Consider the following 16,255-nt stretch of genomic DNA (forward strand, 5'->3'; position numbering starts at 1 on the left):
CCTAAAAGCACTGGACCGTCATTTCTTCCCATTGTGGAACTCCTCAACAGTATGCATCTACAGTCTCACCTCGTGAGATTCGAACCCAGGACTTATCAGTTTCGTTAGCGAACACTTAACCTCTGGAATTGCCCATCAATAATCTATTTTCACTCTTATTCATTTAAAAGATAGTGTGGACAATAAGAAGACGGATGGGGACAATTGTATGTTTTTGAGCACAGAATTACAGACTGTCTCACTAAATTCTGATAACCATTACCGTAAACGGTCAATTTGAAAACTATCAATCAATCGTCTCAATCTTAACTGTTCCTTCTGCAAATATCAGTCCGTCTTCTCTGATTTCATCGTTCATGCATTTTCATACCGATTGCGTTTCATTCCTCATCGTTCCTTATCGATCTTCTGCCAAAATACATTCTATGTCTAACCATCACCATATACTACTTATATAGGCATAAGTAACCCACATCGCTATAGATTACTAGTATTCACAATTGATTGATCGTTAGGTGGTGATCATGCATGTCAATTTGTTCTTAGTGCTGATCTAATGTTATCGATCACCACCTAGTGATCAATCAATTGTGATTACATCTTAGTCCTACAGGAGGTCGGTCGCGGCCCGAATAGCTCAGATGTAACGTCTCTGACTGTGAAGCTGGGTGACACAGGGTCAAATCCGTCAGGGAGCACCAGTTCTCTCAAGAATACAGCTACACCTTGCTGATGAGTTCCCTTCAGGATTTACTTTCTCATTAATGAATTTAAAATACTGATTATTATATTAAAAATGACTTTAATTGTTCAATGAAAATTAATCACCGTAGCAACCTGACAAAAATTAGTTTCACTGATAAGAACAATAATCCATTTGTATAATATTCACATCTTAATAAAGAAGATAAAGAAGCAAAGAAAATATAAGGACGAAACAATCATAAACCAATCAATAAATCAATAAACAATCAATTGATTTTTTAAAATTTTTCATGGTAACCCCAATGATTGTTTGAGTAAATCCCTAAAAACAAGGAAAAAAAACACACGAAAAAAAAGAGAAAAAAATTATTCAATGTTTACTACTAGATCAATGAAAGCAGTGACCAATGGAGTTCAACCACGTCTGTTGTGAGATAGGAACTCACTGAAGACAATTGGTGAACGGTTGCTAAAACTTGGTGGATTGATTGAAATTAGACATTAACACCATAGGATGTCGGGTCAGTGGTCTATCGGTTAAGTGCTCTGGCGCGAAACTGGTAGGTCCTGGGTTGGAATACCGCTAGGCGGGATCGTGGATGCGTACTGCTGAGAAGTCGCACAACAGGATGAAACGGCCGTCCAGTGCTTCCAGGTTTTCCATGGTGGTCTAGCTTCAGGTGAACCATGATCTCAACTAAGATTTTAAAAAATCTGTTAGATCTGAATGATATGAATCTGATAACTCATGGAATAGATAATGGACACTCTTGAAGAATATCATAATAAAATATACTATTTTGTTAATATTGTGGTATGTACTACTACTGTTTATAGATATAAGTAGTATAGATCAACAATCGAAAGTTAAATGTCAGGAGATTGAAAGTTAAGCAGATCAAAGAAAAGTGAACGACAACATAGAATGATTGCTGTGGAAACGAAGAAAGAACCAAGTCTGAGGTATTTTGTAAATGAAGTATTTACTGTATACTTCTGGAATGTTACCAAGAGATTCTGTAATTTTGTATTTCAGTACATTTCGTTATCCTCCACTTTTTCGTTCTTATTCACTACAGTGATGTCTAAACTGTCTAAAAATTTCAAGCTGAGACGTTAGCTACGCAAAAACTTGAATATTTCGCAGTATTACAGTATGAATTATAAAAAAACCTAGAACGTTTCCCATATACTGACTCTTGAATAGCGAGAGAAATTAAAGTGATCAACTTGCCTTATGAGAACTGATCTTAAACTTGATCTCAATCTCCAACTATGAGTCCCGAACTAGTAGTTACAGAATATTTTGGTGAAACCTAAGAACCATACAGTGAATACTTCATTTGTAAAATATCAATCAATTGTTGCTGACTTCATTGTTCATTCGTTTCTATACCAATCACTCTCTGTTGTTGTTCTCTTCTCTTTGAACTTCTTAACCTTTCACCAGCAGTATTCCGCTTTCGATTGATGATACATACTACCTATATCTATCAAGATCGGTAGCATACACCACAGTATGACATCAATACTATATTTAGATCATTTCATATAAATGAGTTTCTTGATAGTTTTCACTTGTTTGCAAGTCATATGTGCGATCCTAATGTAACTAATGCTTAATAGTACAATCAAACCGGTATAATCCAGGTTCACTATCAAAGACGTTAAAGCCGAACTATTTGATCAGCTACCAACCTACTATAGTATTGAAATACATATACAACTGACTAATTATCATTCAGTGACTGTTGACATTTTTATTTAGTATCTCTATTGTTGTTCGAATTCAAACGGTGGATACTTCAGCATTGCATAGGGAAATTGGCACGTTTTAATTTGAATAATCAAATTCTATCATCAAATGTCTAAAAAAATACGATATTGGTCAATTTTCAATGATCAATCAATTGTATACTTGATCCAGGACGTGCGTTTCGTTTTATTTGTGACTCGTCAGTTGTTTGAGTATCAGAGTGAATATCAACTTTAAGATGCAGGTACATTGGTCTGACGAGTCCTGAATAGAACGAAACGCGCGTCAAACTGGATTCTACTGATAGCCACTATTCATCTTTACTTGTAATGCTTGTGAATTAGGGCAATATCGAGGCAATACACACAGTATGCACATATACCAATAAGAGGCAGATCAGTTGCAGTCCTAAAAACATCAATGGGGGAGATTCCATCAAACAATATCAAGCGGATTGAAAATGGTTTATATCTTTGAAAAATGAAAAAAAATGAAATTTTGTTTTTAACTTACCATAAATTGTGAAGTAGCGTCCTTCAAATAGAAATCAGGTCAATATACACAATTAAATAAATTTAAAATGAAATGGATACGGCGATGTGGATGTAACAATCAGATTTAAGATTATTATGAGGAGGGGTTTTGTTGAGATTTAGTATTTTCATAGTTGAAAGCGTTAGTCGATTGAAGCTGGACCATTAGGTACAACCTGGAAGCACTGGACGACCGTTTCGTCCAATTGTGGGACTCCTCAGCAGTGCGCATCCATTTAAGATAACAATTTTTCAATTTTGGTGCAAAATTCATTCATCCAATAAGATGTGGAGTATTTGGACATGATAACTGATGTCATTTCATGATGAAAACTCTCAATCTAATTCTTAACCATAACTCTGCCAAGGAGTCTCTCTGGGGTTACTTCCAGTCCCAAGCCCGGATAAAGGAGGAGTGTTGAAATTGTGGTTAGCAACACCATCCTGTAGAAAACTAACACGCCGAAAAAACGCTAACCAGAAAAAGAAAACGAAATTCCTAACCGTAAGCATTAATTGTAAATCATAATTCTAATTCCTCATACTGGTTTATAAGCCCCCTTTAATCATATTAATTACTGTTCCCCCTATTCACAGCCACATTTGGCCGAATCTTGTGCAAATGTTATTTTCTATTTTATGGTACGATGTGGTTTGTCTGGTTATTCTATAAACCTAGTATGTTTGAGAATAATGGTTCATATTGCAGAGGTTCTTATTGGTGTCCTGGACTTAACTGGCTGGGCTAGGTAGATAGCAGGACCGTCAAGTACTCTAGACTGCTCGTACGGTTTTCGTTTGTCACTATTCCAATCGATAAATTCGCTGCTCTCCGATTGGCAGGAATCATTACGTCATATATTACCAAGGCACTCAGGCAGTCGATATAACAGTAATATAAAGTGATATATACCCAGTAGACTACCAGTAATATGACCTCCAGGAATAAAATTCGTTATAGACAATGATGTAAACCTGAGTTCCAATAACTGTAATGTATCCTTAAAGAATCTTTACCCTTTTCAAGCGGTTCTTACTTTACATAGACTTTATTCAAATATAGAAATCTAAAATCTAACCTCTAAAGAACCTTGGAACTAATAAATTGATTGATATGAGGCTATAAAACTCCACCTGAAATCTTTCCCAAAACAGACGTTTTATAGATCATCCATAGGAAGTAGACTAATTTAAGTAACATAAACATTGATTAGATAATATACAAAAAAGTCTTCCAAATTACTCACTTGAATGCTGTACCTAATGTTCTACATAGTGAATACATATCTCATCAAAGTTTAAGTTCAATAAAGAAAGTAATATATCAATTCACACAATGATCAATGATGATGATGATACCCAACATCCTGTTAGATGTGGATGATCTAAGTTAGATCATCAGTAAAACTCTGGGACTACTGGACGGTCTTTTCATCCTAACATTGAACTCTTCAACGGTGCAAAGCCAAAATCTCACACGCGAGATTGAAACTCTGGACCTTCGATCTCTTATGCGAACGCTTAACTTCTAGACCACTGAGTCTGCATTCAACGGTGTCATTGTTTTTAACTTCAATCGATCCGCGTAGGGGATCGTGACTGTACACCACTGAGGAGTTCGATGCTGGAACGAAACGGCCATCTAGTGGTGAATTCAACTTTGAAAATAGTACGATCTCCACAAACTTATTGATATCTTCAGTATAGACTTTGAATAGTTCCGATTATTCTGTGGTGTGTAAAGTATATAAACCTCCTAACATCGACTTAATAGGTATTCATTTATGAAAACTATTCATTAGAACCAAATGTTTATCATTAGCTCTGTGTATATATGCTTAACAAGGTGGAAAGTATATATACAACATAATCATCTATTCGTTTGGGAACGATTGTTTGAATCCTCCTATTGACGTTTGGGACTGCGAATGACTAAATGTAATATCAAGGCAATCGTCAATATCAATAAGAGACTGATCAATGTCAGTCTTAAACGTCAATCAAAAGAAACCATAGCTGATTTAATCAGCCGTTCTCGGTTTCACAGTCTTAAGGTATGTACTTAGACATGCATCGCCCAATCCCTGAGACAAGCATATGACTACTGACAGGATCAACCAGTTTGTTCACAGTTATATAACATACCCCTATGGCCCAGGGTAATATTCCACTGGTTTTCAGGAGAACCAAACACCATCCAGACTTTCACGCAGCAACCCAAACAGTACAGCTCAATCCCGTTTAACAGGAGAGCCAGATACCACCCTTAAGCTTAATCCAAACAGTACAGCTCAATCCGGCCCTATAGGAGAACTAGACACTATATAGGCTTCAACGCTACAATCCGAACAATACAGCCCAATCCTGTGACGCAACCACTCAGGTACCAAACACCCTGGTGGACCATTCGCACAATTCATATACACATTCACGTAACATGTATAATTATTCCGATCAGTGATTGCGTAAATCAATTACGCACAGCATGAACAGGTCAAAGTTGACCCATTCCGCTTACACGACAGTCAAACTCATTACTGTTAGTAATGGTGATATGCCTTACAATGTTCCCATGACAATGGCCCTTGAGAACACTGAAAAGCAACCACCAGTATGAATGAAATTTGTTAACCAGTCAATCAACTTTTCACATGGACAGCCAGCAGAACTTGCCAAAGCAATGTCGAACCATCCACAATTTCAATGGCGAGCCTCCAGTCTCACGAAAGACCTTCAGCTCTACATGGCCATATAGCTTATACTGCATACAACACACATATAGGATAGTAAGCGAAATAGCCCAGCCTGAAGCGTTAGGGCCTAAGAACGCTTGAAATCTATTATTTGGTGTCGGAATAGTAATACAAGACCACCAATCAAAAGTCAATAAAAGGTTTAGACAAACAATGCAATAATGAACTAAACTTCACTCCACTGGATGAGATAGTAACTAACTGGACTCAGTAACTAGGTGGATAACATGATGTCATTTAGAGTGAATGTTACTGGGTTCGAGTCCCAAAGTGAACATTAACTCTTACTTGCAGGTTCATCCATCTGATTAGTTCCGAATAGGACGAAACGTGCCTCTTGAATTTCACTTCTATCCATCATTCATCTCTGCTTAGAAATATACATCATTTGTAGAAAATGGATAGTACAAGTTATATAAACCTTTGATAATATTGAATCAAAAGATGATCCAGATCAAAAGATTCCATGATTAGAATAATTAGATCTTCATACTACTTACTTATTTTGTCCAAACATATCACTGAATGAGAAAATTGATTAATTGAATGAAGTTGAAATTAAACTGACTAAAGATCATCAAGATAAAATATACAATTCAAAATATAGAAATACTTCAAAAGTTTTATTACAATTTGGTCTATACGATCCAGTATTCTTCATTCAATCAACATAAATTGAACATTTCAAAGAATTCTTGGATCGACTAGCTCCACTGAACTCACCCAACATCGAAGTAGCACCCACGGGACTCCTGAGCGATGTTGACCCACCAACAATTGAAGAGATCAGCATTATCATCAAACAAATCTAGAGCGGACAAGCAGCGCAACCAGACAACATCCCGGCAGAGGCACCGAAAGCAGATGTAACAACAACTGCAAAAATAATCATCATTTTCTTCAGTAAGATCTGGGATGAAGAACAAGTACCAACAGACTGGAGAGAAAGACACCTGATCCAAATACCAAAGAAAGGCGATCTCAGCAAGTGTGATAACTACAGGGGCAACACTTTTCAACAGGTTATTGTTAAACAGAATGAAGGACTCCGTAGACGCCCAACTTTGAGATCATTAGACTTGATTCCGTAAGGATTGGTCGTGTACAAACCAAATCGCAGCACTAGGGATGATTGTGAAACAATCAATCGAATGGAATTCATCACTCTACATCAACTTCATTGACTACGATAAAGCATTTGATAGCGTAGACAGGACAACACTATGGAGGATTCTTCGACATTATGGCATGTCTGAGAAGATAATCAATATCATACGGAACTCCTATGATGGATTAAACTGCAAATTCGCGCATGATTGACTGGTCACTGACTCATTCGAAGTAAAGACTGATGTCAGGCAAGGTTGCTTACTCTCACCCATTCTCGTTCTCCTGTTTATCGACCGGATTATGAAGACGTCAACATTTGAGAGGGAAGAACAGGATACAATGGACAGCTAGGATATAGCTGGACGATCCAGACTTCTCAGATGATCTGGCTCTTCTAACACACACGCAACAACAAATGCAGGAGACGAAGACCAGTGTAGCAGTAGACTCAGCAATAATAGGTCTCAACATACACAAAAGGAAAAAGCAAGATTCTCCAATTCCACACATTATACACCAATCAACAATAGATTCATATACCTTTTTATTCCTTCAAGATTTTGGAGCCCATATACACCAATGGTTGATTTCTAAGCTGAGTTTTAGTTATAATGACCAATGAAACCATAGATATGTACTGCATATAATGTATAATCAAATCATTCACTTAATTTTTGTAAATCTTAAGTAACAACATATCACTATGCCAACTGATACCCTAATTACACGTTAGTAACCATGACTTAAAATGAACGAATAAATGATGTTACTACTATAAATGACAAAAAAAGACAAAAGCAAAAAACCAAAAAAAAATGAAAAACACATTGAAATTATTCTCTCTCTCTATTTTCTTTTGGTCAACCCCCTAATTCTTTATGTCTATTTGTAAAATTTAAAAAATCATAATAATAATACTTGGTTACTAAATTAATATTCATCTGTCATTTATATATATATATATATATATATCACTAAAATAATTAATCGATAATCATTCCTCCTAGCACCTTTCACCTGGATACCATCTGAAAAATACAAAAATTTTTTTTTATTTTTTTAAATTTTCTTTTATTTTTTTTAAAGAATAAGAACCCCCCCTGTTACACAAAATTCTTGTGTAGGTTCTCCACATCTATTATAGTATAGAAAGTAGCATGGAATATATATATATATATATTTAGAGATGATTGACTAGTAACTATGTAACTTATGATGTTGATGATGATGATTACTATGTGTAATATGTTACTATGGTAAATGATTTAAGTAAAAATCATTATTGACGCCTACAAAAATTGAAAATTGATTGAATATTAAAGTTTGATTCTTGGTACATTTGTGTAAATAGTAAGTTAGATATGGGAATAACAATGAAGTTTCGTCATTTCATCATACTTGCCATCTCCCTAAAAGTTCCTTGATGAGGATTATGAAGGGTAGCTCTTGGGAACTATTTATGAACAAATACGATACATATATTTCCTATTGTATAATTGTTAAGTAACTAAACTATGCATATTCATGTTCCTCTTATAATGAGCTTCATTTTGATCCATAGACTATTGCTGTACGATTTACCATTCTTGAGTTATCCTCAGTCTATTTACTACTGTCCCCCCTATTCATAACCACATTTGGCAGAATCTTGTATACATGTTGTTACGTATTTTATTGTGTGATGTGGTCTGTTTTGGTTTGTATATAAACCTAATATGTTTTAAATTCATGTTTCATATCGTGGAGTCTGAGATCGGTTTCTGAACTTGGCAGGCAGGGCTAGACAAAAAGAAGGACCGATAAGGAGTCTAGACTGATCGTTTTGTGCGTCATCGGCAGTATCATCACATCATATATTGATAGGAGGCACAAGTCACAAGTTATAACAACTTGTAATTTTAAAAGTCATGGTAACCTAATCATAGACTGGAGTGTGATTAGGTAATATAAGTAGCACTCTAACAATCTGCAAAAGCCGAACGATTAATGAAGGAAGGTTGAAGGCCATGTTAAATTACCCAATAACTGAAGTTAAAACAGCAAGGGATATGACTTCCTTTTCTCAATAAATGTAGCATGTCACAGTCATTCCTGTTCTTAGTACAAAACTGTAGATATTAGGGCTTCCCGACAATCACATAAATGACCATGCAATTTAGACCCTATCAGTATGCATCCCCAGCAATTTTATCTTCTAATACAATTAACAATGATGGACAACTTACATTGTAGTAAACGAGAACACCAGTGGGAGACAACGAAATGGATCGGAATACAAAACTACGCAATAACTTCATAAAATCCGAAAACCATACAGTACATACTTCATTTGCAAAATGTCATTCACTTGTCACAGAATTGATTGTTCCTTCATTTCCACACTGACCATTCTTTGTTCTCGTTCTCTTTTCTTCCATCTTCTTGACCTTCTACCACTGGGTATTTGTTATATCTCGAACTTAGATTCTTAGTATGTCGCGTAATACTTGAGCACTCGAACGCTAGTACCCTCGCAAGTCTCAAAATGAGAAGACAGAAGACAAGTAAGTAGGAATGTTATTCCAAAGAAGGTCCTTCTTATTCATTCAATAGGGAAGCTACACGTCGACATTCTAGAATGTTCCCCTAGCGGTGATTGGATGGAATGTCTTCAGCTCCTTCTGGGCTTCTTGAGGCTTCTTCGAGTTTGCCAACGAGCCATCCTTAGAGTAATCCACTTTTGATTGGGTATACATACTACTTATATCTATAGATATCAGTAGCACACACCACAGCATCAATTAAATCTTTTCCTCATAATCATCTTATATGAAGGTATCATTTGATTTATTTATTTAAAATGAGCTAAAAACTTATTACAATACTGTTTATGTGAATGGAATATACACCAGTGATTCTTGAATCTGATTATTATTATCAGAAGAGGTTGTGTGGAGATTTAGTATTTTCATAGTTGAAAGCGTGAGTCAATTGAAGCTAGACCAGTAAGGAAAACCTGGAAGCACTGGACGGCCATTTCGTCCTATTGTGGGACTCTTCAGCAGTGCGCATCCACGACCTCGTCTTGCGAGATTCGAACCCAGGACCTACCATTCTCGCGCCATAGCAGTTAACCGATAGACCACTGAGCCGGCATCCTACGGTGTTTATGTCTAACTCCAACCAATCCACGAAGTTGAGCAACCTTTTTCCATGGTGGTCTAGCTTCAACTCACTGACGCTTTCAACTATGAAGATTCTTGAATCTGTTGAGGTACTGAGAAAATTATAAATCACACTCCTCTATCTAGAGTTTGGCTGATGTATACTAGTTACATTCATTTAGACACACACACACTCAATAATTCATTATCATTATAATTAATTGAAAACCTACGAAATATCTGATGAGCCTCCACTTCTTAGATTACCATCTGAAGTAATAGCAAAATAAATAAAATAATATGGTACATTTAACAATATACACCATATTAATAAGCTAATTGTGGTATATGCTACTTATATAGATAGATATAAGTAGTATGTATCAGGAATCGAATGTAAGATTCTTACTAAGAGAAGAGGGAGAAATAAGAAAACCAGTCTGAATAACAACAGGAATGAATAAACAATACAATTAACATGGTTTATTGTACTTGAGTCTTCGTTGACTACATTATCAGTTGACCAGTTCCAATAAACTATGATTAATCTACTCACTTCCTGGAATAACCATCAACATGCGAACTTTTACCAGAGAGTAGTGTAGAATTTAGTCCCCTCCATATAACCTCGTTAATTTGGAGATATGATAACCGGAATGTTGCTGCTACCTTGACGGACTTGCCTCTCGTAATGAACTTATCGGGCTGTACTGGCTAGAACAAACATTCCTCATTGTCCTACCATGCCAGGTAGGTCAATTGAAGAATGGTAAGACTAAAAGAAGCAAACTAAAGGTTCAAAGGTGAAGTCGCACTGTTGATTTTACAGATTTGTGACGTCAGTTAGATGTTTATCCTCGAAAAATAAGCATGACAGTGATGCTGCACTCTTACAAGGAAGGGTGAGGTTATGAAATTAAGACCTTATAAATACACACCTCTTCTTATCCCAATGATTTCTGTCTCCAGCGGTAAGGTCTCAACAAGTATGAATCTAACACAATAATTATCAACAATAAGGTCGTGTGTAACTGGCCTCAATTAGCTTCCTCCTTGGACACTGAGGTCAAGCTCTCAGGTCACTATGACCAATTCTAACCGAATTTCCTTTCCAGATACCTGGAAGCACTGGACAGCTGTTTCGTCCTAGTATGGGAGTCGTCAACAGTGCGCACCCACGATATTCTCCGACCATGTGTGTATAAAATTATAAATATTTACTAATTAACTAATTTGTGTAATCGTCAAGGGAAAGAAATACTCACCAGTGTCAACGTTTACAAACTCTAAAACAAATCATTTGAAATAAAATAGTAACATGAATACCGTATAGACTGAGTTGGAAATGTTATGAATAACCATGAAATGAATAAAACTTGTTCATTAAATCAAAATGAAATCAAATTTGACGTATACAAAACATTATATAGTTGAAAGTATGAATCAATTGAAGCTAGATCACCACGGAAAACCTGGAAGCACTGGATGGCCGTTTCGTCCCATTTTGGGACTCCTCAGTAGTGGCCATCCACGATACCGTCTACCGAGATTCGAATCCAAGATCTATCGGTCTCGCGCGTGAACACCTAACCTCTAGAATACTTAGCCGGACGGCATATAACGGTGTCAATGTCTAACTTCAACCAATTCACGAAATTAAACAACCGTCCACCATTGTCATTAATGAATTACTATCTCAAAAGGGAACTGGTTGAATTCCACTGGTTACTGCTTCTCACTAGCACTCCAAGAAATACCTCATGGAGTCAGTCACTAGTGAGTATATTATCAAAAATACTCTTAACTCCGCCTGTAGTCTTTCCGGGGGCTACTGCCGGTCCCAAGCCCGGATAAAGGAGAGGGGTTGTGGATGGGGCTAACGACCCCATCCCGTAGAAAACTAACTCGCTAAAAAATAACGTTAACCAGAAAATATCTGGTAAGTAAAAAATATTCTTGCGAGCTGCGTGATGTGTATGCTTATGTATATGAATAGCATGAGTTTTACCTTAAGTGGTTTATGTATGTAGATATATCTATAGGGTACGTAGTATGAAAAAAATATCTGCCCTATATCTAACAAAATCAGCTGCCTAAACCATCAGGCGGAAGACAACAGAAAGATGTGATAACAAATACTAGAGAGAGGTGACGATCAACCCTACTTGAGAGAGTTCTTATGCTAATGTGTATGGCATGAAGTGCAGTACCAGTGATGTTCATTTAGTGTGTAAGTGCTAATGTCACCGGTATGCATGTAACGTATATTTTCTTCCAGGGTGAGTACGATTATGTGAATAGCAAGGAATTCATGGGTGAAAACTTATGTGTTACCGTAAATTATACTTGCCCCCAGTGCGGCATCCACGCGTCAATACTTAGGAGTCAAAATTTCACTACAGATTCATATCCACACTATGAATTGGAAGATTCAATCAGATTTCAGATAACAACTCTTACATTTTAGCGTGAAATTCATTCATCCTTTTGGCTAAATACCATTTTGGCATTATCATTGATATCCGTTCGTGATGAAAACCTGTAAATCATAATCTTCATTGTTCATACAGGTTTATAACTTTCATTTCGCTCTAATAAGTAGGTGAACACCCTGGAAATCACTTTAGCATCACTCAGAGGTCGTCCCACTACTAACACTCTTGAAGCTTCAATCGTTAGTGTTTACACTTCATAGATTACCTTTTCAAAGGTAGAATAAACGTAAGCTGTATGAAAAAGACCGCTGGACATCCTAATAACACTATTATACACTCAAATATATTACAGATACTGACAAAACAAACTTACTTGGTTGTCCTAAACAGATAAGATAAAAATTCAAAAAAAAAACTGATTAATATCCATGAAATACAATAAGAATCAATGTAAAACAAGGGTCAAGAATACACTTTTCATTTCCAGTTACTATATATTATGTTTGTGATATGCTTGATTACTGAAAGGATGTAGTAAGTATAACAACAGCTTCAGCAGCAGTAGGTCTTAATATACATCAAGGGAAAAGCAAGATTCTCCGATACCACACAACATTCATCAATAAAATCACACTTAATGGAGAAGCACTGGAGGATGTGAAAACCTTTACATTATCTAGGCAGCATCATTGGTGAACACAGCGTAAGTAAGCCCTATAAATCATTTAAACAGTTTTGTAACTGTCGAATTTAATTCATAGTCAAGTTATATTAGATTCAATTACTTGCTGCTGATTACACGATAAGACAATGTTTACAACTCAGCCCTCTCCAATTAGGCAGTAAGCATTCGACATATTGGTTGTCGGGATTATATATTTGAAAATGAAGACTAATATTTCCAGAAGACAACTTGATAATCTAGTCATTGGCTTTTATTCAAAACTGTTAATGTCTCAATATTAAATATAACTATGAAAAATAATAAACATAACTCTATTTTATAAGAAAAGATGGATAGTGGCTAGAATTGGAATTCAAGACGCGAGTTTCGTCCTATTTGGGATTGGTCAGCTGAATGTATCTGCATCTCAGAGTTGATGTTCACTCTAGGACTTGAACATTATCCATCTTTAATTATAATGCTTGTTAAGTAAGGCTATATCGAGGCAATCAGAGAATAACACAGTTCCCTACACTACTATATACTTCTGATTAAGCTGAAGTGATATAATCTCAACAGGAAAGTAAGGTTAGTATAGATTGTATACAGAAATTATCTGTAAGTAGCCAGTTGACATTACACAAATAAATATTATTCACATTTAATCGTTGAATGCTTGCCATTAAGGGTGGAAGATACTCGTAAGTTACTAGTATTTGATCACAGATATCTTAAAAATATTGCTCGCATCTGCTGGCACCACAGAGTAGGTATTAATGAGGATAAACACAGAGTATTAGGGAGTGATGGTAAATCAGTTGATGAGGTTGTGAATCTTCATCAACTGAGTTGGTTGGACCACGTGTTACGTATGCCTGAACACCGATTACCAAGACGCGCAATGCTGACTAGTATAGAGGATGGTTGGAAGAGAGTTGGGGACGGCCAAACCAAAACGTGGCATCAGTGCTTGAAGTCACTAACTTCTAGTCTGAGCCATGTTGGTAGATGAAGATTATTTGGTTGGGGTCCGCATGACTATCGTAACCAATAGTTGGAGACTCTGTGTGACATGTCTCAGAATCGATCACAATGGCGTAAGTGTATACACCCTTTATCTTCCTTTAAACGTTGAGATTAAAATTATTTCATATCTGTCTTTCTTCCTGTACTAAATCCTTACATACAATGCTTCTTTTACATATTACCAATATTAAATTAACTATTTCTATGAATTCGGCGTTCATCTTGTTGTGATATTGAGGTTATGGCAACTTGGACCGATGCATATATGTGCCTAATCCTACGTTGTAGCAGACCAACTGACCATTGAAAGCCTGGAAGTACTGGCCGGCTGTTTCGTCTAACATTCATCGATTTATGATGTCAATCAAAAAATTTAATAATCATCACAACCTCATACTGATATGTACTATTTGTCCGTCTTTATGTGAAACCCCTCTCATTCATTCTGTACAAACAATTAATTAAAATACATTTCGTCTTTTCTAGGCGTTCATCAGACAAATGTGCCTATACCTTAGTAATGATGAGATTAGAATCCGCTGAACCGTTTCTTTTTCAAATATTAAAGATCATTCAAGATTCAGCTCTTAATATCAATAATGCGATATTTCAAATAAGCTGAAACAATGAAGTTACATTTGAATATCCATCTACCGAATATCTCCTTTATTGAGCACGGTGGATCTGATTCAGATGTGGAGGTGAGGATTGGCAAAGCACGAACAGCATATTTACAATTGAAGGACATTTGGAACTCAAAACAACTGTCTGTCAATCAATATCAAAGTCAGAATATTCAATACAAATGTCAAGACAGTTCTACAGTATGGGGTGGAAACTTGGAGAACTATGAAAGTCATCATTCAGAAGATACAAGTGTTTATTAACAGCTGTATACGCAAAATATTTCGAATCCGTTGACCAGACACTATCAGCAGTAAGCTACTGTGGGAGACAACAAACCAGATTCCAGGGGAAGGAGAAATCAGGAAGAAGCGCTGGAAGTGGATAAGACACACATTGAGGAAAGCACCCGACTGAGTCACAGTGCAAGCCCTCACATGGAATCCTGAAGGCCAAAGGAGAAGAGGAAGACCAAACAACACATTACGCCGACAAATGGAGACAGATATGAGAAGAATGAACATCGATTGGATAGAACTAGAAAGGATGTCCAGGACAGTATGGATTCGAGAATGCTGATCGGCGGCCTATGCTCCATCGGGAGTAACAGACGTAAGTAAGTAAAACCATTCAACATGAACAAAGTATAAATATATATATATTACTACATACATAGAAATAACTTACTTCCACTAGCATTAATCTCTTTCAATAAGATAAACACTATTATACATATATATAATAATAAGTAATTCCTTCTCATTTTTGCAATATCTAACTCAACTTAAACGGATAATAAAGGTATAACAATACTACTAACAAGCCTACTTTTTTTCTTAGCCTTTCATTTATATATATATATATATAACATCATAGTAACTGTTATTATTGATCGATTATCATGTGATGATAATGAGAAACAATAATTCGATGAATGAAAAAGAGAAAAAAAAACTTGCATAGTTACATGTATATTGTTGTTGTCAGGTATACATTTTACATTAGAATCATTTGGGGAGGGGGGGGAAGGGGGTTTATTCATCAGAATTAAAAATAAGATGACGTATATATATATATATAAATACAATTTATAGACTACTGATAATGCCTAAGTGAATATAATATAATATGAATAAGTTGAAAAATATTTTGTCTATTAAAAGAGAAATGTATATATTCTTTATTGAGTCAATATAGGGTTGATACTAGACAAATATGAACTGATCTAGGTTAGATCACTGTTGAAAACTTGGATGGATTAGACGAAGGTTTTTGTCTTGTGTGGGATTTCCTCAACAAGGCTCATTCACGATCCCGTTAGAGGGATTCGAACCCAGGACTCGTCAGTCTCGCACGTGAACACTTAACCTCTAGACTACTCACTAAGCAGATGTTCAACAGTGTTAAGGTCTAATTTCAACCAATCCACGAATTATACATACCATAAATGAATAGATGAATAGTGGCTAGCAGTGGAATCCAGGATGCGCGTCAGCTGGTCCTGGA

At 36.1% G+C, this 16,255-nt stretch overlaps 1 protein-coding gene across 1 annotated transcript; it reads right to left on the minus strand.

Annotated features, from left to right (window-relative positions):
- Window positions 1-786: 786 nt before the first annotated feature.
- Smp_152580 (MEG-5) lies at window positions 787-15,557 on the minus strand. Its single transcript, XM_018790453.1, has 8 exons — window positions 15,437-15,557; window positions 12,809-12,817; window positions 11,266-11,286; window positions 10,234-10,270; window positions 6,248-6,268; window positions 4,242-4,262; window positions 2,975-2,995; window positions 787-1,027 (listed from the first exon to the last, which is right to left on the minus strand). Exons 1-8 carry the CDS (start codon window positions 15,510-15,512, stop codon window positions 994-996), a joined length of 240 nt encoding a protein of 79 aa, XP_018646268.1. The 5' UTR covers window positions 15,513-15,557; the 3' UTR covers window positions 787-993.
- Window positions 15,558-16,255: the final 698 nt, after the last annotated feature.

The sequence above is a fragment of the Schistosoma mansoni genome (assembly GCF_000237925.1).
Source record: "Schistosoma mansoni, WGS project CABG00000000 data, supercontig 0097, strain Puerto Rico, whole genome shotgun sequence".
Lineage (NCBI taxonomy): Eukaryota > Metazoa > Platyhelminthes > Trematoda > Strigeidida > Schistosomatidae > Schistosoma > Schistosoma mansoni.